The 26,126-nt window shown below is 43.4% G+C and overlaps 1 protein-coding gene across 3 annotated transcripts in view; it reads right to left on the bottom strand.

Annotated features, from left to right (window-relative positions):
* The window catches only part of Pbx1 (PBX homeobox 1), a 314,214-nt gene that overhangs the window by 65,842 nt on the left and 222,246 nt on the right, over positions 1–26,126 (bottom strand). For 2 of the 3 annotated variants that reach the window (XM_031388605.1, XM_031388596.1), the window contains exons 3-6: positions 19,828–20,018; positions 11,929–12,064; positions 7,732–7,891; positions 1,180–1,292 (exon numbers count right to left, since the gene is read on the bottom strand). In XM_031388605.1, coding sequence (XP_031244465.1) covers positions 1,180–1,292; positions 7,732–7,891; positions 11,929–12,064; positions 19,828–20,018 — 600 coding nt within the window. The remainder of the gene's footprint in view (positions 1–1,179; positions 1,293–7,731; positions 7,892–11,928; positions 12,065–19,827; positions 20,019–26,126) is intronic. The other variant, XM_031388613.1, reaches the window with a different exon arrangement.

The following is a 26,126-nucleotide window of genomic DNA, read 5'->3' on the forward strand; positions in this document are numbered from 1 at the left end:
AGCTGGGACTCCTCCCGATGCCACATCCATTGTCACTTATGAGTTCAATAAAAACAGTAAAGGAAATCTGAAACTGAGACAGACTGCACAATGCTGTGTGAGGGGACAGGAGGTTGTGGTGTTACAGGGGATGGAGGGAAGAGGACAGAAGCGTCTCCTTCCCCCACTTTTCTTCCCTATAGATTATCCCATGCAACTTGAGTCAAGGATTTTTTTTTAAAGTCTTGGACATCCATATCTTAGAGAGAAGGAACCAGGATAAAGACACAGTTTTTTTTTTCTTTTCTTTTACATTTTTTAAAATCTGGATTTCGATGATGCTAAGTCATTAGTCACACGATCAAAGTCTGCCTGTATCACCTCGAATTTGTTTCTAGGCAGTGCTTCCTGTGCAAGGGGCTGAGTCACCAGCCAGCTGTCTATTCCAGGCATGGAATGTTTTCTGTTCCATGTGTCAGATAGGTAGATGTGGCTCCCATCTTCCCGAGTCATTGTGACCCAGAGCAGAAGCCTTCAACCTCTCAGATCACGCTTCATGCTGAGATAGCATGAAGGCTTCCTGGGTATCTCTGTCTTGAAGGTGGACGGCTACACTAAGAAGCACAGAGGTCTGGCACGTGACTTGATTTTTGGTTCCATATATGGTCTTATCATCAACAAACTCGAGTCCACTGACCTCAAGGGTGACTAAGTATATGTGTATAGTCAAGCTGGCTTTGGTAATTTTAAAGCTTAAGATGAAAGCAGGAGATACTAATGTATCTGCCTGACCCTGGCTGACTTCTTTATGTTAGCAAATTCTGAAGATGGGAAACCAACAGATGAGAGGGAGACTTGGAAGAGATAATGGGCTGAAGTTCCTTTTCCTTTGATAAACACCGGAGATGCCAGTTCCACCCGCCTTACAGGCCTCCTTCACCTCACTCTGTATTTGTTCCTTTCCTACCTTCCTAGTGTGACTGACAAGCCAGAGCCAAAGCATGGGCACCATCCCCTGTGATAACGGTTGTCTTTGTTCTGTTTCGTTTTATTTTGATTTGGTTTGACTACTGCTTATCTGTCTTTCCCTTCCTTTCCTTTTCCTTCTCTCTGTCCAGACAGGAGCAGGAAGCTGAGAAAACTGAAGGCTCTTACACACTCTACTGAATTCACTTGGTGGCATATTGGCTGGGTCCCTACCTGTGATTGCACGTTGGCTCCAACCTGGGCCCCTTGGTAAGAATCCCCATTGAGTGACTGCACGCTCATGAACAAATCGCCAGAGTTTGACATGTTAAAAGAACTGGAAGAACCTGGAAAGGAAAGAGTGAGGCACCTGAATCATAGAAAGGAAAAGGATCGAACCCCGCAACCAACAGCCAAGAGGAGAATGACATGCAAAGCAACCCCCCCAAATCAAATGTAAGATTAAAAACAGCATCCACAGAGCCTGGTTAGTAGCATGAAGAACAGAGCAAGCAAGAGGGTGCACACTGTTGCTGTTATGTGAAGCAACCCCTCATTCCAAGTTGTCATTAAGACTGCTTTAGGCTAGTGATTTTAAGCTGAAAGGGGGAAGTGGTATTCTAGTGCCATCTACTCAGGCATTTTCTCTCATGCCTCTAATTGTCTAGGGTTGGCCAGGAGGCCAAAAGGATGGAGAATATGGTCAACAATGGTTGGCTAGTGATATTTCTGCCACCACCATGGAGCTTCTCTGGGTACCTTTTCTGGATTCTAAATATGCTTTGCTGAATTCATCTTGCACATGGAGGGCATCACACAGGAGGAGAGTGTATAGAGACAAGGCCTCCTGGGGTGTATAGATACTCTCCATTTCTAGAAATAAGGTAAACTCCTTTGCTATGTGGCAATAGCCCAGGAAACCTCAAAGACTGCAAGATTATGTGAGAATGGCCTAGTCTTTCTACCAGTTGCCAGAGCACAGAAAGATGAAGCAGAATACTGGGCCAGAATATTCAAGCATGCATGAAATGCTTCTAGGAATTTTTAAAATCAGCCTCCAGAAGGAGAGTTTAGCAGGGGCTTTCACCTGCCAGAGATGGAAGTTCTATCTGGTTGGCCTAAGATCCATCCCCAGGCTCCCATGGGATGAACCCAGCCCAACCTTACCCTGAGTACCAGGGCTTATGAAAGCTAATTAGAAATAATCGGGCAGCTCAGCGCGTAGGAAAGAAAGCTCGGCGTGCAAGGTTTGGTTAAAAACATGACGTTAGCCTGGTAAAGGAGAGACCTCAGGGACCCAGGTCAGTTGCACTCTGTGACTTCTAACCCTGTGCTCTTTCTTGCCCTGAGATTTCTCTGAGAGCCGCCACCAACTGGGAGTCACCCAAGCAATGAGTCAAGCCTCTTGTCTGATGCTTTCTGTCTCTTCTTCCATGACAGGGATCGGAGCTCCACAAGAGAGCTGTCTATCCATAGCCAGGAAGAGGAGAAGGCCTTTTCTCCCCCCGCCAGCACCCCAGAACAGCTACTTAACAGACAGTGTGTTCTCCACCCTGCCGTGGCACTTGATATACGACTGTCTACTGTGTCATCACATGTCAACAGCAAGAGCCACTTAGAGGAACCAGGTGTTTGTAATCTTGGCAACAACCCCACGTTAAGAACTATCTCCATTGTCCTGTGTTCTGGGGAGTTTGCATCCTCGTGCAAGCAGCTATGTAACTCTATTTCTACATAAGCTGCTGCTCTCTCTAGCCCACTTCTCATTCCTGCTTTTCCATGCAAAGGAAGTGCTGCTATCTTTATGGGTTGAGAGGGGGCTGAAACATCTACTAATGGACTGCATATTGTCTGGCACGTATTTATCTGGGAGACGCATTCAGTCTTAGCAAAAACAGGAATAAGATCTCGTCATGGGCAGTTTATATGCCGTCAGTGGGATGAAGACATGAAGACGCTGGCTTGAGCTTCCTTTCATTTACTCTGACACTCTATTTTTGAAACCACCCTCCCCACCCCACCCCCAGCTATGGAAAGAAGCAACATGAGTTGCAGCTCCCACTCTTGTGCTTGTTTAGTCAACCCAGCCTTTGACATGAGTTGTAGCCCCCTCGGATCACATCTGTAGCCATAGACCCAAAGCCTAAACAATAAAGCCAATGCAATATCCGTGCCTTGTTCAGCACGCACTGGAACCAAGAACCTACACAATGGTTGTGTTGTCTTCATGTCATCAGACTTCTTATGCTCCCTGGCCCCAAAGTGCTCAGTCTGAAGCCTAGGTGCTTTATTCCTTGCCCATTCTCAGATCCTATGCACTAGTCACACATACTGTACGCCTGGTCTATTGGTAATCATTACCCAAATTGTGCCATGGGAGAAATCCCCAAAGGGCTACCCTCATGCCAAGGAGCATAGATAGCATCCATAGAAGCATGCAGACATGGAGTGTGCCATCTACAAGATATACACTGCAATCGACACAGGTGATTTTAAAAAATATATATGTGCAAAGATAAATTGTAAATATGTCTGGCTGTGTAACAGACACAGGGATAAATATGCGCATACAAATGCACTTCGTGTACAAATGCATTTGTATCGGAGCAGCAATTGCAGAACTAGTCCTTCGCGCTCTTGGCTGTGCTGCTTCAGCACTTCATGGCCTCTGTGCAGCCATGTTGTGGCTTCTGACTGCTGAGAATCTCGAGGCAGTGATGGAGTGGCTAGAAGAGAACAGGTGCTCCTAGTACCACAATAAAGTCTCCACAAGCATCAAGGTGTGTTTGTGTGTGTGTGTGTGTGTGTGTGTGTGTGTGTATGGGGGGTGTGCTTTGCCCAGCACTGAAGGTTGTTGGAAAGAATGGAGAGCCTTCTGAGCAGTGTATACATCTCAGACAGAAAATGGATGCACTTTCTCAGAAGTGCTGTGGAATCCCCAAAGAACAGCTGCATATTGGTGAGGGAACCCTTACCCCCAGTCACTTTATCTGCAGGGTGCTATGGAGTAATCAGCTGTTACTAGAGGCATAATTCAAGATGCGCTTGGCAGCTGAAAGGTTCTGAATTTGGCTAAGGAATGAAGGCAAATGCCACCCAGATACTTGGGGTGTGCAGGGAGTGACATCTGCACTCAATTAGACTGAGAAGAAGTAATGGATCACCCAGGAATCTAATGCATTTGCTTGAGCAAATACTGTGACTTGGAGATGTGTTAACATCCATTTTCATAAGGCAAGTTCCTGAAGATAGTCTTTTCATTTCAAATGATCTTAAGGAGTCTAAACAACTCCAGAAAAACAATACAAAATAAACAACACCCAAATAGGCAGTAAAACCCAATTAACTTAATAATAAAATGTAATAATATCTGAACAGAAAGCACGACTTCCCTCCCAGTCTTGGCAGTATTGACACTTTCGGCTAGATATTCTTTGAGGAGGGAGCATCTTATGCCTGGTGGGATGGTTAAGTGGATCTTCATCTCTATCTATTCATGTCAGTAACACCATTTAAGCCGACGACAATGAAAACCATCTCCAGATATTCCTGAATGTCTGCTGGGGTGCACACTCACCCCTAGTTGAGAACGAATGACTCACAACAAAGATAGGGTAGGTGTCTGTCTTAAGAAACTCAAAGTATTTGAAAGTATGAGCTCACGGATTCTCTCTGGATATATAGGTTTTATGAGAAGCTACCTGGCAAATATTGTTTTAATTTCTCTAGTCTAAAAAAAAAAAAAAAAAAAAACCGAGTTTCCTATGGGTGAGGTGACCAGCCTGGTTCAGCCAGATTTCCATGACATCTCGGGGGTACAGAGGAGGACAAATCTTGTCAGATGTGAACCTAATCATGTTTCGCTCTTGCTTCTAAGCAAGTGTCTCCCTTGTTCTGAGTCCTCAATTCTTGCTTCTATAATCTTTTTGTTTAAACATGAGAAACTGAGAGCTTATTATTTGGAGTCTCCCAGCAAACTATAGCCAATGGTTTTTGCAGTTTTGTCATTCAGCCCTCTCATTTCCCACACCCCCCGACTTCATTCTTTTTATCCTTCCTCATTACTGCATCGGCTTTGTCCACCTCTGCTGGAAGACACAACAAATTATGCTGAAAGTCTCTCTATACTTACAAATCCCTAGCACCTAGTCCTAAGTGATTTTTATGAAGTGGGGTTATATAAAATGGGGGACAAAGTCTACGCAACAAACAGGGCTGCTTAGGTGTGGGTTGCTAACCACCCAAGTGCTATTCCTTGCACAAAAGCCAGGGGAGGGAAGAGGTTTTATTTGCAATGTTGCCTTTCCTGCAGTGGAAATGAGCGTGTCAAGTAAGCAAAGAGGCCGGGAGAATTTCCATTTTCATATTGAGAATATAAAACTGTCCTGGGTGCCAGAATTCCCGGACTTCAAAATCTACCCAAATACCTTTTCATATATTAACCTTTTATTTACAATCTCTTTCCATTACCATGTCTCCTTTGAAATTACTGAAGAGATGGCACACAATGTAATAAACACCGTATGTAAAAGTTGAGCACTTATCCTCAAATCTGCACCATGATTTAGGCTGTTAAAAGCTGAAGAGAATACACAAAAGCCCATTTATAACTTTTCCCGTTAAGACATTTATCTTTTTAAAATTCCATGCTATTGCACATCTACAATAGTGTTTTCTTTGCTCTCCGTATGAGAAAGGGGACCATTACAAAGGGTTCCTCTGCAAATTATTTCCAATAACTTAGGCACAACTGGAAGGCTTAGCTCAAGTTTTCCATAATAATGTGCTTTGTGCTCAGAATAGTTATATGAAGTTTAAGCCACCAGAAAATTCCTTAGAAAACTATAATCAGACTGGCATTCTATAAGAGCCAACATAATTCTTAAACACAGAGCGGGGGTTAAAATGCTTACTTTTCTCTTTTTTAAGGGCTTTAGGAAAGAAAAATAGTTATGGATTTAGTAATGAAGGGAGCCCACAGGGCCCTTCTAAGGACTAGTCATAAATCATGCTAAGCCACCTGTGATGCAGATATAGCTGGGACAGGGAGAAAAGTCATTTTGATATCTGTTTTGCATTATGATAACCTCTGCAGGACTGCTGAGTGCATTTTTGCTAATATTGACAGAATTATACTTCTTCCAAAGAGGTAAGTGAGAATGTCGGCCTAGCACCGCACTTCACCTTGTGATGCTGGGTTTGAAATCTCCAATAATCAGCCAGATTAGGGAAGGAGGAAACTGTAGTTATTGGACCTGTTAGCCTGGATCTTTTATCAATCATACCACAATGAAGAAGAGCAACAATGACTACCACCATCACCACCACCACCACCATCACCACCACCACCACCATCACCACCACCACCACCACTATCATCACCACCGCCACCACTATCATCACCACCGCCACCACCAACCCCCATCACCACCACCACCACCACCAACAACAACAGAACCAACAGAACTTTTAAAAGCATTCTTCAGAGCAGCCTGACCTTAATAGCTGAGAAACATAAAACTGCATCAAATTAAACAGGGTCTTATTGCTGCCAATGTTTACAAAGCCAAGGGCTCTCTCCTCATGCCTGATTCTAATTAAACAAAAGAAGGTCATGGTAGTATAGCCCGGGGACGTGGAGATCCCAATGATGACAAATTAGTGCCTGGAGAAGCTCACAGAAGAAAAGTGTGCAGTGCCCTACAGGTATCCAGTTACAAAGGCACCGTAAGGCAGGAAGAAGCCCCTTAGTGAAAAACCAGACTGTGAGGTTGACATCACCACATATACTCATAGAAAGCTCAGAAATCAGATTTGCAACCACATTCTGAGTCAATATATTTGGATTTGCTAGTATGTGATTGGTATCATCAGACTTAGAGGGGTACTCCACATTCCAAATCAATGCATTTAGTCTGCTATAGAGAAGGATGCCTTCTGATACTAAACATAGTGAATAAAGAAGTGTTTGCTTTCCCTTTCTCCCCTCCAGGAGAAGCACCAACATGTTTTCTGCAGCACACAGTCAATGGAGGTTATACTTCATATATTACTGACTTTTTATTGGCATCACGGAAGTTCAGAAGTGACAGAGCGGGGCATTTCTAAAAATGTACTTCTATGCCAGCTTAAAGTCTGAATTTAGTGTTCAATGCATGTTCTCAAAAATAAAACTTCGACCCAGAGCGCACGATTGAGATGACGGTGTGAACACTAGCATTGGAAAGGTTTGACTTAACAGCTTGTAATTCTTCCTGATAGTTTTACATTAGGAAAAACCAGTAAAAGAAAACAATAAAGAATAATATCTCTAATCAGCATCTAGGAAATATTGTAGCCTGGCCCTGGAGATTGGAATTTGCCAATGAGATCTTTGCTAGAAGAATCTTCCTGCCCAGGATGCATGCTAGCACATGACCCAGTCATGATGGGGACAGCAAGATAAACGATGCAAACATTATAGGAGAACTCAGACGTACTGCCTAAGTGTTAAAGTTTATCAGTGATTTTAGATGTTGGAGGTCTCGTTAATCCAAACAGTGTGCCTCCATTTTAAGTTAACCATATGCACTGACAACGCAAACTTGCAGACAGCCCCGTCTGAAAAATCACACTGTCCTTTGGATGGGAAAAGATTAAAACCCTAAATTGTCACTGACAACAAATGATCATCACAGTATAAGTCAATGAAGCAAAACCCATAAGCATTCAAATAAAGTCTCAAAGTAGGGAAAACAAATATACAAATGGAGAATAATCCCCCCCCAAATCAAAGAGGAAACTAACCCGCAGAGTTGGGAGTGGAGGGCGAGTTAGCTTGGCTTCCATGGGCTGACACATTGGTGGCAGTGACAGCCGTTTTGGCAGCATAAATATTGGCTTCCTCTTGAAATTTACCTATGTTCTTCTTGTACCGGATTCGCTTATTTCCAAACCAGTTTGATACCTAGAGAAGTAGGAAAGAAGACGAGGGAATTAGCTCTTCAGCCATCAGAAGGCATTGTGGAGAAACAAAAGGGTCCATGAAGGGATGGGTAGGTGGGGCCAAATAGTGTGACCTCACCCTCTAGAGAGCAAAAGTTAAGATCTTAAAGAAGACCAACTACCTACTATGGGTTGGCTAAAATTCCACAAGACCACTGTGAATATGATGCCCCTGTGCAAGACTTGCCCGCCAATGCTAGGACTCTCGATTTAGAACAAGTATTTTAAATTTGCTTATTTCCTAATTAATGACATTTAAATAAAGGTATTGGGAGAACTGCTTGTTCTTTTTAAAGCAATGCTAACATTGACATTGTGCAATCAAAATGCACAGACCTTTAAAATGTCCACATAAATCTATACCAACATATGGATGCTTCCATGCATACATTAATTCAAAATTTTAGACCTTAAATGACCTTAATATGGACTTTTGAGTCTTAACTGTATTGTGCTGTACAACTTAGCAATATAGACTTACTGATTATGTTGCACAAAGCTTGATCTTATGTATGGGAAAAAAAAAAACCAAACAACTGACTCATACAACTAATTATTACTTAGAATTCCTGCTTTTAAATGTTAAAGCCAATGAACACCATAAACCTAATTTACTTTCTTTTGTTAATTTATTTCCTTCCTGTGGCTCACAGCAGATGTCTTGGCTCCAGTTGTTACTTCTTCTCCATTTATATAAACACTCTTACCAGAAAGGCATCAGGACATACATTGACATTACCCCACAAGTCTTGCTTTGGGGAGAAATGTCTATTAACACCCTACATTCTAGAGGCGATTCTGCACTACAGTGTTGTGGCTTTTATTTAATTACATGACAAGCATGAAAACAGGTAAGGGAAGAACAAATTGACCACACATATAACAAACTTGACTTATAACTCCCACTCTACCTTTCATCAACAATGGCAGATAAAGAAAATGTAAGGTAAAAAAAAAAAATCTACACTTAGTTTTTAATGCATTCAACAAAGCTAAAACTTCAAAGGCCTTGCTAACCTTCAAAGGCCTACGTGGCTGACACAATAGCAGAAATGCCAAGTCTTTGTTACAAAAAAACCATACTGTACCAGTGAAATATTAGTAAACAAGAGAGAACAAAATTCAATAATAAACTGCTTTATTTGTTGCAAATGCAGAAAAACAGAGTTAAACAGGGGGAGGAAGTGTGCTTCTGAGTACAATTCAGGATGACGCCACGTCTAACTGCACTTTGAAATTCAAATTTCTCTTGATCTAGGTTTCACCGTGCATATGAATCAATCATAATTATCACTGGTTATTGATTTATATGTGCAACAGGGAGGGAGGCAAAAGGTAGGTATGTTTTTCAAAAGTAACTGAAAAAAAAAGACAGAAAAGATGAAGGTAATTTAGGGGAATCTTTCAGGAAGAAAGGAAATGGCCCAAATGCATTTCTATTAGTGGTGTGTGGACAAACAAGAAAGGAAGATGTAGGTGGGGGAGGGGTTGCAGGAAAGATTTCCTGTTTAAATGAGAAGAGACCTGATTTGGGAAGATGTTAGATAGGTCAGAGCATTTCCTATAGTGTCTACATAGCAGTATTCTCTACCTCAGATAGAGTCCCTGTCTCATTAATTAATACTCAACTGTCATAGACTAAAGGCCTAATATGTGTCAGGCACTAGGGATGCATACGGATGAGGTAGCATGAGTAAGACAACACAGAAAGAATAATAGGTTTTCTGGGGACTGCTTGATTTACATCTCAAACACGTTATGTTTCAAGAGCCTATGGGCAGAGCCATGGCAAAATCCAGTGGGAAGTAAGATACATGAGTTTAGTGTTCCGGGACAAAAGCCCCATCTGGATATTCAAATGGAGTTACATTTGTAGCTGTGAGTGTGTAGAATGTTGCTTTTCGGAGTTAAGCATTCACAGATGGCTTGTGAAAGCAGTTTCCAGGACCTGTTCGCAAAGATTTGGATACAGGGCTGGCATAAGACTCAAAAGTCCTTATTTCTCATAGGTCCCAGGTAATGGGCTGCTGGTACGACTGATGCTGCTAATGCTGCTTTCCGAGGACCACACTCTGAGCAGCACTAATGGATGCAGGGCTCTTTGGGACCATGGGGAGAAGCTAGTTATTAGAGGCATTTCAGATGGATTCAGGCACATGAGCCTACTTTTGTTGGGGGTCATGGGAGAAACCAATGGCTTTTTAGCACATGTCAAAAAAAGTTGACTAACAAAAAGGGTAACCAAGGTCCACTGGTTGGAGCATGGATTGATGAAAGCTAAGGAAAGAAAAACAGTTGTAGGGTAGGCAGAGAGAGAGCAAGTAGACTTCAAAAGACTGAGTGGGGCTTGCCCTGGGGAAGAGAGGAAATGCAATAGTGATACCAAGAAATAGAGGATGGCTGGAAAGACCCCATGAGGTGGGTATTGAAAAGGGTGGCTATTGAACTCATACCATATAAGGGAAGTTAAGAAAAATAGTATACATCCCTAAATTTGAGAAATATAGACAGCTTTAACATGTCTCTTCCAACCAGCCATGCTTGGTAAATGGTATAATAAAGACTCTCCAAAAGTAAGAGTCCTCTAGAATGCCACAGTGACCCTTGCCAAAAACAAGCCCCCGGCCTATTAGTCTATGAATAGCATCATGCTGTTTCTCAGCAGATTTTTGCCTCACAGTGTGGAGCAGCTTAGCCTACCTGTGGTTATTGTTACTGTTGGTGGTGGTGATGGAGTATGTATGTGTGCGTGGGTGGGGGGGTGGAGAGCAAGGAGGGCACGGCCTTGAGATAGAGAGAAGAGAGAGAAAGGGGACACAGCATAGAAATAATCCTTTTGGTGAACAAAGCAGTCAGCACTTGGGCTTCCACGATGAAGGAGGTAGAGGTGGCTAGAGCTAATGCCAGTATCATTAGCTACAACCTTGACTGACTCCAGAAGGGTTCTTCCTCATTTCTAGATAAATTTCAAATCTAGAATTATGGATTCTGGATTGAGTTCATGGAGTAGTTTAGCTCTACCTTAGAAGTAGAGGACTCTACCGCGGAAGCTTACTGATCTGTGTGGTTCACGCTCTAAACTCACTCCTCGGAGCAAGGAGCATCATTTCTTCCCATGTTAGAGACAAGAAACCTAAACCTATAGACTGAAACGGTAACGGTTCTAGAAAAACACCAGGCTGGATGACTTGGGTCTGAACACTGAGGTTCTGCTTGCCTTAAGGGATGCGACTGGAAATGACCTTCAGCTAGGTCACAGAAGCCACTGAAGGCCTACATGCACGCTGCCTTACCTATGTGGATGGTTTCTAAAGACGGTCACTACTGTAAGGAAGTCTACTTCTCAAATCTACGGAAGTATGTTATTGTTCTTTATACTCTTTTTTTTTTTTTCATTCTAAGGCAGGGGCCCAATACTGCTTCCTTTTTTTTTTTTTCCTTCTGCTCATGTTAATTGAGATTCTATGTGTATGCAACTGTTGCATCATGCATCTTTCCAAGTCAGTGGAGACCTTTTCTAGTTAATGCATGCTGGAGGAAGGGACACTCAGGGCCCTTCCATATGGAACCACAGTGGCATGCTCAATTCCTTCTCCCACTTAGTTATTCCTTGTAGAACACCAAGAGAACGCATTGACCTCCCTCGCTCAAGTAGTTTGACTCACCAACTCTTATGAAAGTTCCTGGTTTTGGAGAAAAAAATGCTAGGGAGTCAGAAGCTTGGAAAGTACAGGAATTTTGTAACAGACACTACCAGCCAGGGGGAGCCTGTCCCTCTCTGCACGGTATTCTAATTTTTCTCTTCCTTTGCTTGTTTCCTTTGGCTGGGCTTTTTCACTCACCTGGAAACTGTCTCACAAGCACTAAGAGCTTACCTTCCCCTTTCAAGGCTCTCTCTGGTGGATCTTATAAGGCCTGAAGGCTCAAGGAAAACCTCCAAGACCCCCATGAGGCTCCATCAGGCAAGGCTACGAGCTGGCTCTTCAAGCGGTTTCTCACCTGGGAGACTGTGATGCCACACTTCTTGGCTAACTCCTCTTTGGCTTCCTCACTGGGGTAAGGGTTGCTGAGATGGGAATAGAAATATTCATTCAGAATTTCTGTGGCTTGCTTGTTGAAATTCCGTCTCTTCCTCCTTCAGGACAAGAAAGGGAAAGGGATAAGAAAGAAGGTCAAATCAGGCAAACAGAGCACAGGGTGGCTTCTAGAAGAAGAAACAGCTTTGAGCGATGGGTGAGTTCAAGTTAATTTGCAAAATCTCTAAGCACATCTGTAGTTCCCATGAAGTGGAGAAGAGAAACAGATACATCTGTACATGCAGGCCACCCTGGGTTTAAATCCTAGACCAGCTTGATACCAACTGGGTGACTGTATGTCACCTAAGGATCAGCTTCTTCAACAGAATGTAAAGAGTTCCAAGGTAGTGTGCTAGGACCATGTACAAGAAGAACTCAGGAGAGCATTTAGCACCAGGCAAAAGCCAAACTCAGTGGTTGCATGCCAGGTCCTTCCTACATGAGCATGAATAAGTCGTTCATCCCACCTGTGACACAGCTGGAGCTATTCCTAGCCACACATCATTTTTGTTTGTTTGTTTGTTTGTTTGTTTGCTTGCTTGCTTGTTTTGTTCTTCAAGACAGGGTTTCTCCTGTGTAGCCCTGGCTCTCCTGGAACTCAGTCTGCAGACCATGCTGGCCTCGAACTCAGAAATCCTCTGCCTCCAAAGTGTTGGGATGAAGGCATGCGCCATCACCATCACCACCTCCACCACCACCGCTGTTACCACAGCCAGGCTCTCTTCTCAGATTAAATGCTGTGCTCTATCTAAGTCACTCAGCAGGCATGCTAGTGGAGATAGTTCAGGTCTGCCTGGCATCCAACCCAGCCTCTTGCTTCTATACAGACTGCCTTCTGGCAGTGACGCAGAGGTTCTGTAAGGCCCAGAATGAAAACTAAGTCATCACTTTCTCTCTACTCTATCCCCATGCCAGTGCATCCAACATTTGAAAAAGTTGTCTGGGTAAGAGGGCAGAAAACTGACTGGAATTAACCCCTGACTGCCTGACCTCCTTCTAATGGAGAGAGAAACTGGCCTTTCCCAGCAGAAGGAACTGCTAAATGGTAAAACAAAAGGCTCACAGAATTCTTCCTCCACACACAAGTCGCCAAAAGGGAGAAGAGCATTTTTCTCTTCATGAAAGCATTTTTTTTCTGCCTTTCAAAAAAAAAAAAAAAGAAAGAAAAAAAAGGGGGGGTGTTAATTGAATAAATCTCAAGTGAGAATTACTTTATTGCTTCCTCGCTGCTAAGGCCTGTGGGTGGTGGGAAGGTCTCTTAGAGGACTCTGGGCTCTGGGTAGGCCTGGTTTCCCACCTTGAAGTGGGGGTGAAACCTTCCTTTTAAAATTCCCTCTCATAGCTCATTTACCTGCCTTGCTTCTTGTCCAAGTTATTCCTCCAGGAAAAGAATTCCAGAACATCCCTGGTTCTATCAGCGCAGAAGCTTCCAGATTTAGCCCATGGAAAGCACTGGTGGCCTTTGCTAGACTGGAAATTTTGCTAATATTGTATTTTCAGGGTCCCTCTTGCGTTAATTAACACAATAAAGTACCTGATTTTACCGGATGAACACCATCTGCCCACAGGTATCCACCACATCTGTCCAGACTATGGCAAGCTCAAGTCACTTTCCCACATCATGCTGAGTTTCTGGGTCATCCAGCATCAGAAATTGGACAGATTGGATTTAAAAGCCCAGGGGGGAAAAATAGAGGTTTGTGTGGAAAGTCCTTGCTTAACGGAAATTCAAGGAAGATAGCCTAGTGGTCAACGCGCACTCTGGGTTTGCCTTTAAAGGACCTTTGGCTGGTTTTCCCACAGATAGTTGTTTGGGGTCTGAGGGACTGGACCAGGGAATGCTCTGTCTCTGAGAGAACCCCCAGTCCTTCAGCCCATTATTTGCAATTAGCATTACAGAGTATTTTTTGGGAGTCTTCCAATTGAGCTCAAAGGAAACCTCTCTGGAATGAGCGGGTGGTGTGGGGATGGTGCAGACAGCTGTTGCTGGCTCTCTTGGCATCCATGATATGTGATCTACCCTAGGTGGCCTCATCTACTCCAACGGACTTGCTTATCGCTTCGCCCAGGAGCTGTCTTAATCTGTCTCTGAAATCCCACGATCAGGATTTTTTTTTTCAGAGCTTCGGGAAACGTAGGGAAAATAACTTGTGTCTGAGGGTAAGGCCGAGAGCTGGGACACCTGGACAACTACTTTCCTGGCTTTTAGCAATCCTGGCTTGTAGGTTAACGTTTGTGATTGCCAGCCAATCTGAGCAGTGACCACTGTTGATGTGTGTGTGTGTGTGTGTGTCTGCACGCACGTGTGCACAATTTGTATAGTGTACAGGCAGGCTGTCTGCATATGTCTGTGCACCGTGTATAATCACTGCTAGGAGAAGGTATCAGATCAGTTACAGATAGCTATGGACAATTCTGAGTCTAGAAGTGGTACTGGGACGCAATCCTATGGATGAGCACCAAGTATTTTTAATTGCCTCGCTATTTCTTCCCAACAGGATCTTGGCTTGTGATGTAAGAAAATGTGGATGTTCATGGACTATTACAGCATTTTAAAGACAGAAGCCTGTCTGGTTTGGGCCTATGGGAGACTTGATTTTTCCCTTTTCTAAAAGAGCCACGATAATGTGAAGCACAAATTTCCTCTTGCTGCCTGCTTGCCCTCATCTGACCATGGCCTCACAGCAAGTCCACACAGTGCTGATCTTTCACATCTGTCCCTTTGTTTTCCACTCCCGATGTCACTGCTATCTTTGAATGGTTCAGATGAGCCAGTGTGTTTCACAGCACTGCTGACTAATGGTATCAAGTGGTGTCTCTGGGGGTGAGGGAATGCTCTGTGTTTGTGTTACCCAATAGAGTAGCCATAGTGACTTGAGGCTACCACGCAGCTGAAATGTGGCTAGTGGAGCTAACGAACTACTTCTTAAAACATAGCAGCATTCTAACTTTACATTTGAATTTAGAGTCAAATGGCCATAAATGAGACATGTACCTTTAGACCGAGGTTCCCAGAAGCCATGCTCAAGCAACCATCATGGAAGAGAGCCCAGTTTAGAACACCCCAGAAACACTGGGTGACTATAGAACCCACTGACTGTTTCTACGAGATAGCCATGTTTGTCTTCAAACAAGAAAAATTTCCAGTGAATATTCTATAAGGTGCAGACAGTATTTCCTCAGCTGGCTATGCTGGCCTGTCTGAGGGACAGAGAGGCCAGCAGTGGGTCACTTCAGACTCTTCCAGCTGAGGGCATCCTCATCAGAATCTCTATAGAAACCTTCTTAAGCCAACATGCTCACTACTCATGCCACTAAGCCATAAAATGGATAGTATATGCTTATATAGAAATATATTATAAAGTTATATAAGTTATATTTATTTATATATTAAAGATAATAATATTTAAATGTGTTAAATATTACATACATAATGGGTGGCCTAAGAATTACTATGAGCACTATACTGGGTTACAGAATGAGCATTATGTATCAGACACTATGTTTGTTCTTTCATTATTAACCTTATACCTTCTTATGTAAGGAGCCACTCCCATTTTATAGATCTAAAAACTGAGTCTTTGGGAGGATAAACCACTTGCCTCTGGCCACAGGGGCCACTGACACTTCAGTGAGAATTTGAATTCAGTGGTATTCCGGAGTTTGTGTACTGTGTTCTCACAACCAAACACCTCTCTGAGAGTTCTGCTCCTTAAAAGTAGGGATTGCAAATCACGCTCCCCCCCAGTACACATAAGGTGCCCATTGGGTCCATCTTCCTACTGATCTCTCCAGTTCTATACACATTGTTAGACCATTCTGTCCGGAAACAACATATATGTTCTCATTAAACAAAGATCTTGGTGGCTCCCAGTTTCCTCTATCTCTTCATTTTTTTCTACCACAGTGTTTGCCACAACTGACACACGTCTGCAGCTAAATATAAAACCCCTTTAAGGGCAGGACCCATATCTTACTCATATTTGAAAATCTTGTATCTAATGCATAGCAAGCGCTTGGGTAGATGATGTTGCTAAAGTCAACCAAAGATGGTCTCCATTGCTCATAAGATGTCTTCAGCTTCCGGGGTCACTTTCCATTGGACAGCATTTGTAAGAGTATAACGTGCAGTTCTATGCTTACCTGTAAGGGTGTGCCCATGAGATCATGAGCTATGAGAAAGGAAAATTCATAACATATTATATTTCCTATTCTAGTAGCTAAAACACCATTTGGCTAATACCAGGAGACGAATTAGACACATACATAATTCTCAATATAGGGTCAGTCTGCCTGTACTATATTGATCTCTTTTCCTTTGCTTTGGTCCTGTTCTTTGGTAATTCAGAGCACAGTCCAAGAGTACACCTCTAAGCGTCTGCATTACTATTGCAAACTCCAACGAAGCACTCCAAGAAAATCTTATAAGCTTTTGCTTCAAAACCACTAGACGCTTAAGATTTTCTCCCCTTTATTCTATTTAAGAGGACACAGTTTGTAATGCTGAATAAACTAACCAAGACAGACAGCACACACTATGAGATGATAAATGGATGAATGAAATTCTTAGTTCAATGTTGCTGGCATCTTTACATCAACATAAGGCACAAAGAAAGGCTGAAACCCAAGGTGGAGAAACGTTACCTGAAACTCAGGTGAATAGCTTAGCTTAGAAGTATGAGGACCAGGATTCTAAGGTCCCTGACCCTGGCATGTATGATACCCTCTTCTTCAAGTGACTGGGATGGTGGCACAATGGGGTCTCACCTTGTGATTAGCTAAAAGTTTTAATCAGAAGAGTCTGTTTGTCTTGCAGGTCACCAGAAAGAAAGCAAGCAGTTTGATTGTGAACTGCTTCTAGAGGGGTTGCCTCCAAAATTGTAAATCCTACAGGAAACAAGAGGGTCTATTGCATCTGAAGTTTGGATGTAGTCACTAACTCTGGATAGCTTGGCTGAAGTGTTTGCTGAGGACCCAGCAGAGCTATTCCCAAACTGAAGGCGACGTACTGCAAGGGTATAAACTTGCCTGGTCTTAAGCTGCTAAATGTGTGGTAAGCCGCTACACAGCAATTGAAAGGCATTTCCCTCCACTAAGGAGTGTAACAGTCACTCCTACACACCTATTAGATCACAAAGACTAATCCCATTACTAAATCAAGTCCTCTTTGTATTTAGTTTGTCTTCCATGAAATCTTTTCTGATGAGGCCCTGCCCATCAGATGCACCGTTCAATGGTGCGGATGGGAGATGGGGTATGAATATCCACAGTGAATGTGGAATCTCTCTCTCCCTGGGGTTGGCCTAGCTCTCTCATCCTGTTACTGGTAGGAGGGGAGTTCACTAAGCAGGAAGTTTGGGCAAACTGTTATTTGTGAGCCAGCCTTTGCTTCATCCTGGGCTGACATTTAGGTTGATGTTTTGCTGGCAAGTATAGCCATACAAAGAAATCAGACAGCCAATGACAAGAGGCTGGCTGCTTCCGAGGGTCTGGTGTGATCGGAAGGTTTCTTACCCAAGTAGGGAAGAGAACCTGCCTTAGAGTGACTGCCCTTCTGCTTCCAAATGGGATCACCTAGACAGAGGCCAGAGGAACGAATGAATGTGAACAAAACATACCTAGTCTCCCATCTTTTTAGAATCTGACCTTCAGCCAGGTGCAGTGGGATTGATGCTAAGAGAGACCCATAAACACAAATGGTTCTCTTCTGTTCATTTCTCCAGTCTCTCTCTTGAGAAACAACAACAAAACCAAACCAACCAACCCAAATCACCAACCATCTGAACAACTACTACCACCACAACAAAAAAAAAGTCTAGACCCAAGGTTTCTTTTCTTTTTTTCTTCTCTTCTCTTCTCTTCTCTTCTCTTCTCTTCTCTTCTCTTCTCTTCTCTTCTCTTCTCTTCTCTTCTCTTCTCTCCTCTCCTCTCCTCTCCTCTCCTCTCCTCTCCTCTCCTCTCCTCTCCTCTTCTCTCCCTTTCCCTCCGCCCCCATCAAGGATCTGCCAATGTAAATAGCAACTCCAGCATCTTAATTAAGGGAGTTACCATGGGGACTTAAGCAACACACTCAGCACAGTGGACGCTGCAGCCTAGAAGAAGGACCAAGACAGAAGCCACCAGTCACTCACATTGTTTAGAAGGGATGCCTTAAAGAAACCAGGTTGGCTGCAGGCCATCGGGCAAGAGAGACAGAGTCCTGCTGAAGGACTGATTTTGCTAATGCCTGTATTCCTTCACCCAGATGGGCAAGCTGTTTCACTTTTATTTAAGATTTCACTTTTACTTTTCATTATGTGTATATGCTTGGGGTGTGTCTACATATGGCTACAGTGCCTGTGTACCGGTGGAGGTCAGGGAAGGGCTTCAGTTCCCCTGAAGTTCCAGGTAGTTGCAAGCTGTTCCCTATGTTTTTACTGGGAACTGAACTCAGGTCCTCTGCCAAGACAGTTTGTGATCTTAATTGCTGAGCCATATCTTCTATCTTGCCCCCCTTTGACTACAGGATTCTTTTGGCCTCCAGGTGTATCTTGCCGTCTGGCATTCTCATTTTGTATCTTGTGCAACCCAAAACCATACTGAAGAAAGGGAGGTGGGAGAAGATGCTGGGGAGTTTTAAATAGGTCCCCTGACCACTAAAGACTACCAACTGTGAAGAGAAAGAGAAGATGCCAGTAGAACTGAATAATGCATGACATCAGAGAGGAAAGCAATCCTGGAAGAGCCATGAATCTTTCAGTCTGACTCAAAAGGAACAAAACTATATATACCATGAAATGGTATACAGACCGTGACATACTAACATTTGATAATAAAAGCTTTAGGCAGGGAAGATTTTCTAGAGTTGTGCAGATACAAAAGATGACCAATTCAAGATGAACTGTGGATTACAAGGCATACCTAAACTATGGGATGTATTTGTAGATCAATTATCAAAATCTCCTTCTAGAATAAAACATAAAGTCTGATTAGTACTATTTCAGAGGCTGGTGAAGAGAAGCCAGAGGTTCTAATCCACTAGTCCACAGAGTAGAAGAATTAAGAATTGGTTCTTAGCCTTGTGCTTGAAGTTCTCTCTCTCTCTTTTTTTAAGGGGACATTCTAGACCTAAATGTTTTTGTCAAACAAATATTTCGAATTTATAAGAAAGGCCATGAGCACCACTGAAGTCAGATAGAAAACATCAAACCAAGCCACTGGGTCCCTAGCAAGCCACCTTCTTCACTCTCTGTGCTCAGGGAAGCCTGGGTTGCTCAACTCTGAACTTCTTAAGCAGCCCACAGTATTGCGCATCACCAACCATCTACTACAATCTACTACAAAATAGTTCTTGAATTTAATGGAGTACTCTATCTCTACACTATGGAAAAGATCCCGGCTTTCATGAAGTCAGAAGCCTTCTTGGAGGAAATGCCACTATGGTGTGCTAATAAAGTGACAAAGAGTACATCATTATGACATGTTCCTGTAAGACAAGGAAACAGTACTGTGTAACAACCACAACCACAACCACAAGTACAAGCAGAAGCACAGCACCCCTTCCAGGCCTCTCACTGTTACCTGTGCTGCTTACCCAGAGGAACAGCAGGAAAAAACAGTATCTCTGGCAATCATGAATTCTACCAGCACTGTATGAAACCAGTGGGCTATCCTGTCTCCCAGTCTGCATTTCTCGGACCTTAGACCTTCGCGCAAGCCAGAGAACGGCACAGCATTCAATGCAGGAGAATTGAAGCTTTGGAGAGACAACCCACAAACCCAGACTCTGCTGGATTCTCTTCAAAGGACCTGAAAACTTTTCCAGACAACACATACGACTCACCTCGCATCCAGAAACCGGGAGCGCAGGATCATGACCGCCTCGCACGTGCTCTGCTTCAGCTGCATCTGGATGGAGCTGAACTTGCGATGGATGATGCTGACCATCCGCTCGATCTCCTTCGGAGAGATGGGCCTGGTCCGGCTTTGTTCTCGAAGGAGGTTCATCACGTGGGTGGTGAATTCATTGCATGCCTGCAGTGGTAACATGGTGGACATGGGTGAACTGAAATATCTGGCATGGCAAACAGAGTCCACAATATGGGGCTGGGGGCTTTATGACATTTTGTCAAATGTGATAGCTTTAATAAATGATCTTGTAGAGAAAGAACCCTTTTCTCCTCAGTGGCTCTAGCTCTATGGTTTGGTACTGGCTTCAAGTTCTTAATGGAAAATAAAATTCTGAATCATTTTAACATCATTTTTTCCTTGAGATTTTATGACACTGAAAGGGGAGATACTTAACACCCATCCCTGCCTTTTGCCCCTATGTTAAGAGCAGAGTGACTTGAGGTCAAATACATTATAAGCTTTCTCTGTCTTTCTCATTATTCTTGATATGGTAGGACTTTCAAATATTCAATTCTGGGATACATAAACAGCCAAAGGAGTTTAAGTGGAATCAAAAAATAAAAAGCAGTGTAACTCTTCCCGGAGATCTCTCATTACTTGGCTTTGAGTTTTATCTAAAGAAGCCCCTTTGTGCCTTATCTATAACACAGAGGGTGTACCTTCATGAACCTTATAAAAAGAGTATCCAGTGTGATTTGGAAGTCCCACAAAGCACCCTTGGAGGAGTGTACTATCAGCCAGCCATGGAAGTCAAAGTAGAAATCTACCTTCTCTACTTCTTGTTTTTCCCAGTTAGGATAGCCATGGTCCAAAGGGAAAGAGGGATTTTCCCAGAGGTATACAGGAGGCATGAAAGGGCTAAAGAAAGACCCAAAGGCTTCCTATTATTATGGGTCTGGAAATTCAGAGCCTGAACTCACTCATTGGGAAACCACTACCCTCTCTTTCAGTTACTAATACTTAACATCTATAGTCTAATTTCATGAGGTGAACACTCAATACAATACCTACTCACAGATGAATTCACAACACTGCTATAAAACTCGATTAGATTTGTAATGAAAAGAGCAAGATGGCACTTTGAGAACTTCAAACTTAGGACTCAAAGGACTCTGAATTTAATACAAAGCGCAGAAACTTGCTTATTATTGACAATATTGCATCTTTGAGTTTTTTTTTTTTAAATAACACAAAGCTCTTCATATGTGTCCATAGTGAAGTAGTGATAACAGGAGCCCACAATCACAGACTATTTATTGAAGAATCCTTTGAGTTTGGATGACCAAAAGAACATAGGCGGAGGCATCCACAGGGTGGCATCCGAACGCCACAGTGGAAGCCTACTTTGAACCCTGCTCCTGTGAACACTGATGCGAATTCTTGCATTACCAAAAGGCACATTTTATTCATCTGAGAGGTTTAATTACTCTTCAACCCTCTAACACACTAAATGGTACTCATGTTCTTGTGCAGAGGGACCTAGATATAAAGGAGATCTCTTGTATGGACCAAGAAGTGGGAAGAGAGACGGGCTGCCTGGGTCCCTGCCTGCAGACTTTGGCAGTAGTGGCATTTGGGGGAAAGTTCTTTAATGTATCTGTGTTTCTTTTCCCTTTGTAAACTGGGAATGATATCATGCTACCTAAGAAGGCACAACAGAGATCTGCAGAGTTACTATGTGTGCGATGCTTATACATATGCATGTCTTCATTAGGGCTCCATAGTATAGAAGATACCCTCGGGCCTGGAGAGATACGGCTTAAAAGTTAACCACATTTCCTGCTTGCAGGATTTCTTGCAGAGGACATGGGTTTTGTTCTCAGCACCCATGTGGCAAATCACAACCATCTGTAGCTCCTGCTCCAGGGGATCTGATGTACTTTTCTGGACTCCTTGGGCAGTGCCCACATGTGGTGTACTTAGAAACATTCAGGTAAGACATTTATATATAAAATAAAGTAAGCAAATACAGACGTGACTTAGAAATCCACCATACTATCCCAACATGAGTAAACATCTGCAGACTTCATTTCAGTCTTGGTAAAATAAGTATGACAATAAATGTCCCCCTTTCTACTCTACAGGAATATGCTGAAGAAAGAGCCACAGATGGGTCTACGCAGCACTCTCCACTCAGAAAAGTGTTAATAGGACATGGGTCTATTACAGTCTTATTCCCAAGCCAAACCTAGGCTCTGGAACTGTAACACAAAGAAGTGGAAGTGAAATGTGGCAGTGAGCTAGCAGGGATACCGAGGCCCCCATGACATAGAGTAGAGGGCTAGGCTAATAGCAAGCCCACAGCCATCTTTGGGAAGTGTACTGGCTGGTTTTATGTGTCAACTTGACACAGGCTGGAGTTATCACAGAGAAGGGAGCTTCAGTTGGGGAAGTGCTTCCATGAGATCCAGCTTTGAGGCATTTTTCTCAATTAGTGATCAAGGGGGTAGGGCCCCTTGTGGGTGATGCCATCCCTGGGCTGGAAGTCTTGGGTTCTATAAGAGAGCAGGCTGAGCAAGCCAGGGGAAGAAGCCAGTAAGGAACATCACTCCATGGCCTCTGCATCAGCTCCTGCTTTCTGACCTGCTTGAGTTCCAGTCCTGACTTCCTTTGTGATAACAGCAATGTGGATGTAAGCCAAATAAACCCTTTCCTCCCCAACTTGCTTCTTGGTCATGATGTTTGTGCAGGAATAGAAACCCTGACTAAGGCAGGAGGGAACAAAGCAATCTGCTGGGCTACAGCATCCCTACCTCTAGGGGACTATCAGGGAGCAGGAGCTGCAGGCTAAGAGGGGCTGTCAAATTTACCAGCTCTCGGCTGGAAAGCCACAGTGCTTGGCTAGTAATAATGTGTTCCGTTACTGTGAATCAAAATACTCACAATATCTGGTGTTTAGTCAGGGCATTTTATTCTGGGGCCTTTTATGCTCTGCAATGAGCAGACAGTGGAGTCCTTCCACCCACTGCGGAGGTGGAGCAAAGCAGCTGCTAAGCAGCCGGGAGAATACACAACCGAGGTTCAAGATTTCTAAGCCTGTCTTAGATGGACAGGGCAAAAGGATACAGATCCTTCTAAGACCTGAACTGCCTAGAGCAACCCCTCACTCAGCTCCCCACCATTACAGTGTTAGAAGCTGGGCTGCTTCTGTTCGATCAAGGGCTCACCCTGTACCAGTAAGGTACGCATTTGAGGTTAAAACACCATAGACTACTCAAGGTCCAATGGTCCTTACTGTGGACAACTAAGGGAACCATGGCGAAGAGCTCAAGCTGCCTTGTGGAGCAGAGCTTCTACAAAGAAGCTTCCCAGGGGTAGCTGGAGACACAGTAAACTAAAGAGAAGCCCATGCAGGGAACCTCACAAGGTTCTAGATTTTGGTCAACATCTTACATGTCAACCCATCTTCTTCCTGACTTCCTCTGGACTGAAAATCTGGCACCAGTCTCATTCACAGAGATAAGTGGAATCTAAGAGCTTCCTTTGCTGTGAACTGAGTTATCCTACCCCAGGTTAGCACTGGAGATTTAGCTCAGTCAACACTCCAACGGCATCACTTTCAAAAGCTGATGGACTCCTCAAAGGAACAAGAGTACAAGTATGTTAACTCCTCACTACCTTAGCCACCAACACCATCTGCCACAGAAGTGTTTTATTAATGTCATTTAATAGTGATGACGGTTTCTAGAAGTTTTCTTTATTTAATAACCTTGGGATAAAATAGTAGCTTGCTCAGGTGGGTCTATTTGGAGGGCTGGGGGTGAGGGATGAGTTAGAAGTTAATTATCGTGTGGTTATCTGTTATTGGTGCACAAAGAACGAAACGAAGATAGAATTGACAGTGACAACTACTAACATGGAGAATGACATTTTACTTGACTGAGGTTCCCTATTTTTAACAAAGCCCCCATGAGGATCTGCTGCAGAAGAATGAAGAAGATGGATCTCTCACACACACACCAGCTAAAAGGTTAACAGCGCCATCGCTGCGCAAGCTGCTATTTATTATAATTAACAAACTAATTTTAATAAATTATTAAGCATCCAGAATGTGTTAAACAGAATTCACTTCTTACCCCAAAAACTGTCCACATAAATAAGGAGACATGACGCTTTACTTCCCAAATCTAATAAATACACAAGACAAGTCGGCCACTGCTACATTTGCATAATCAGCTGTGTACTCGTGGGGCTTTTTCCTAAGTTCTTCATTTCCAACATCTTTATGATTTAGAATAGGCAGGAATCCATGAAACATTTCTAGAGAGAACATTTTTTATCACTAGCTTGATGTCAGCAGCCCAACCCAAAGAGATAACAGGACACACACTTCTGATTCGGCATTGACCAGTGTCCCCACCTTATGTTTACTAAATGGAGCCAGATCTTGTTTTAACAAGAATGCTTGGCCTAAGGGTCACCACAGGACTCTAGGTCCATCTCTATTCCTCACTGGAATCTCTGACCTCAGCATCATGTTTACAGTCTTTCACCTCACCTTCCTCATGTGCCTTCAACAGTCCTAGGCATCCAACCTCAAAATGGCTTGAAGATGAAGCGCAATTGCACTGCCCCAGGTATTCTCCAACAGTGAGTATGTTATTGAAATGGGCTACTGCTGCCCAAGCAGTTGGATTTTCCATGGAGATGGGAGAGGGAGCGAAAGAAGGGAGTTTCAATGAAGAAATCTGTTCTGTGCTATCTCCACCCCAAGCTAACCGAGAAGCCGTCTTCCGACACCTCCGAGCCTAACACGCATTGTGGCTGCACGATTGGAGGAAGCTGCATTTATTCTAAGGTTTCTTCATGTTTTGTTTAACTGGCATGAGATGTCAGGTCTAGGCAGGTCACTGAGAAGAAGCCATGCTTCTTGAAGAAGGTAAAATAAGAGTGGTGCAGAGGAGATAAACCAAGAGGCCATCCAGAGATCTTTATAAGAAAGATGGTGTGGCTCTGGTGTGGCCCTAGAATATCCCCTGAGATGACCTGCTATCTTTGTGGAGAACTGGATGTACATCACACCACATATCACACATAAAGAAGAGGGCATGTTTGTTTTGGCTGATCCCAGCACTGAAAGGTCAGGTTAAAGTGTCCCTACATGCATCTTCTAAAGTCACCCCACTGACTTAGAGCTGAGTGCGGGTTTGGATTTTCTAGGTGGGGGAAAAGCACCATTGGTAGGCAGGCTAACTTATCCCAGATTCTCATGGGACCTGAGACAAGTCTCCAGAAGCCAAAAGTATGTCAAGGACGCGTGTTCTTTTCCAAGAACGTACAGGGTAATGTTCTCATAGTTCTTAACATGTTGACTTCCCCCCCCTTTCTTCAGCTCTCACTACACCTTGTCTGACGGTTGGATTTCACTGTGCCTATCTTCAGGAGGCACAGCACTTCCTCCTGCATAAGAGAGTGGATTCTGTGGGTATCCATTCCAGAGGTGGACAGGAGGACAATCACGAAACTTTCTCCACTTTAAATTTTAAAATGCCCATTTCTACTTTAAAATTTAAATTTTCTATTACATTCACATTTGCTGGCTACCTCAGCAGTCATAAGTAGAGTGCTCCCCCCCCCTTTTTTCTGGCCCACAAAAATAGTAAAAGAAAATCTAATTCAAGGAAAAGACATTCATAGACTGCCCAAGTTCATCATCGAATCCAATGTTGACAATGAATGCATTTGTCAGTTAAATAAATGGAGGAGAGCTGGGTGTTAAAGGACTCCTGATAGAGCACTGCTGTCCAATCAATATGGCCAGAGAAATGGCACTGATATAGAAGTCTGAGTGTATGGGGGACAGGTGGAGCTTTCCCCAACAGGGGTAGCTCTGTCATCATGTGGCACCTCATGTCTTTATGCTACTTTGTGTCTTAAAGCAATCCTATTCTTTCCAGAGGACTTCTATGACACTTCATAAATCTACTCCTTTGGGGTATAGTAAGCAGGTCCATGACATTGTCAGAAGAATGCTAGTACTGGACTTGAGGATGGTGTGGCTCTGGTGTGGTCCTAGAATATCCCCTGAGATGACCTACTATCTTTGTGGAGAACTGGATATACATCACACCACGTATCACACATAAAAAGGAGGGCATGTTTGTCTCAGCTGATCCCAGCACTGAAAGGTCAGATTCAAGTGTCCCTACCCATGGAATTCTCTGAGCATTCAGAAGAGTAACACATTTTAACTGAACAGTAAGCAGCGGCCGAAGGAAGCCGGCAATCCCT

This window comes from Mastomys coucha, unplaced genomic scaffold (assembly GCF_008632895.1).
Source record: "Mastomys coucha isolate ucsf_1 unplaced genomic scaffold, UCSF_Mcou_1 pScaffold1, whole genome shotgun sequence".
Taxonomy (NCBI): Eukaryota; Metazoa; Chordata; class Mammalia; order Rodentia; family Muridae; genus Mastomys; species Mastomys coucha.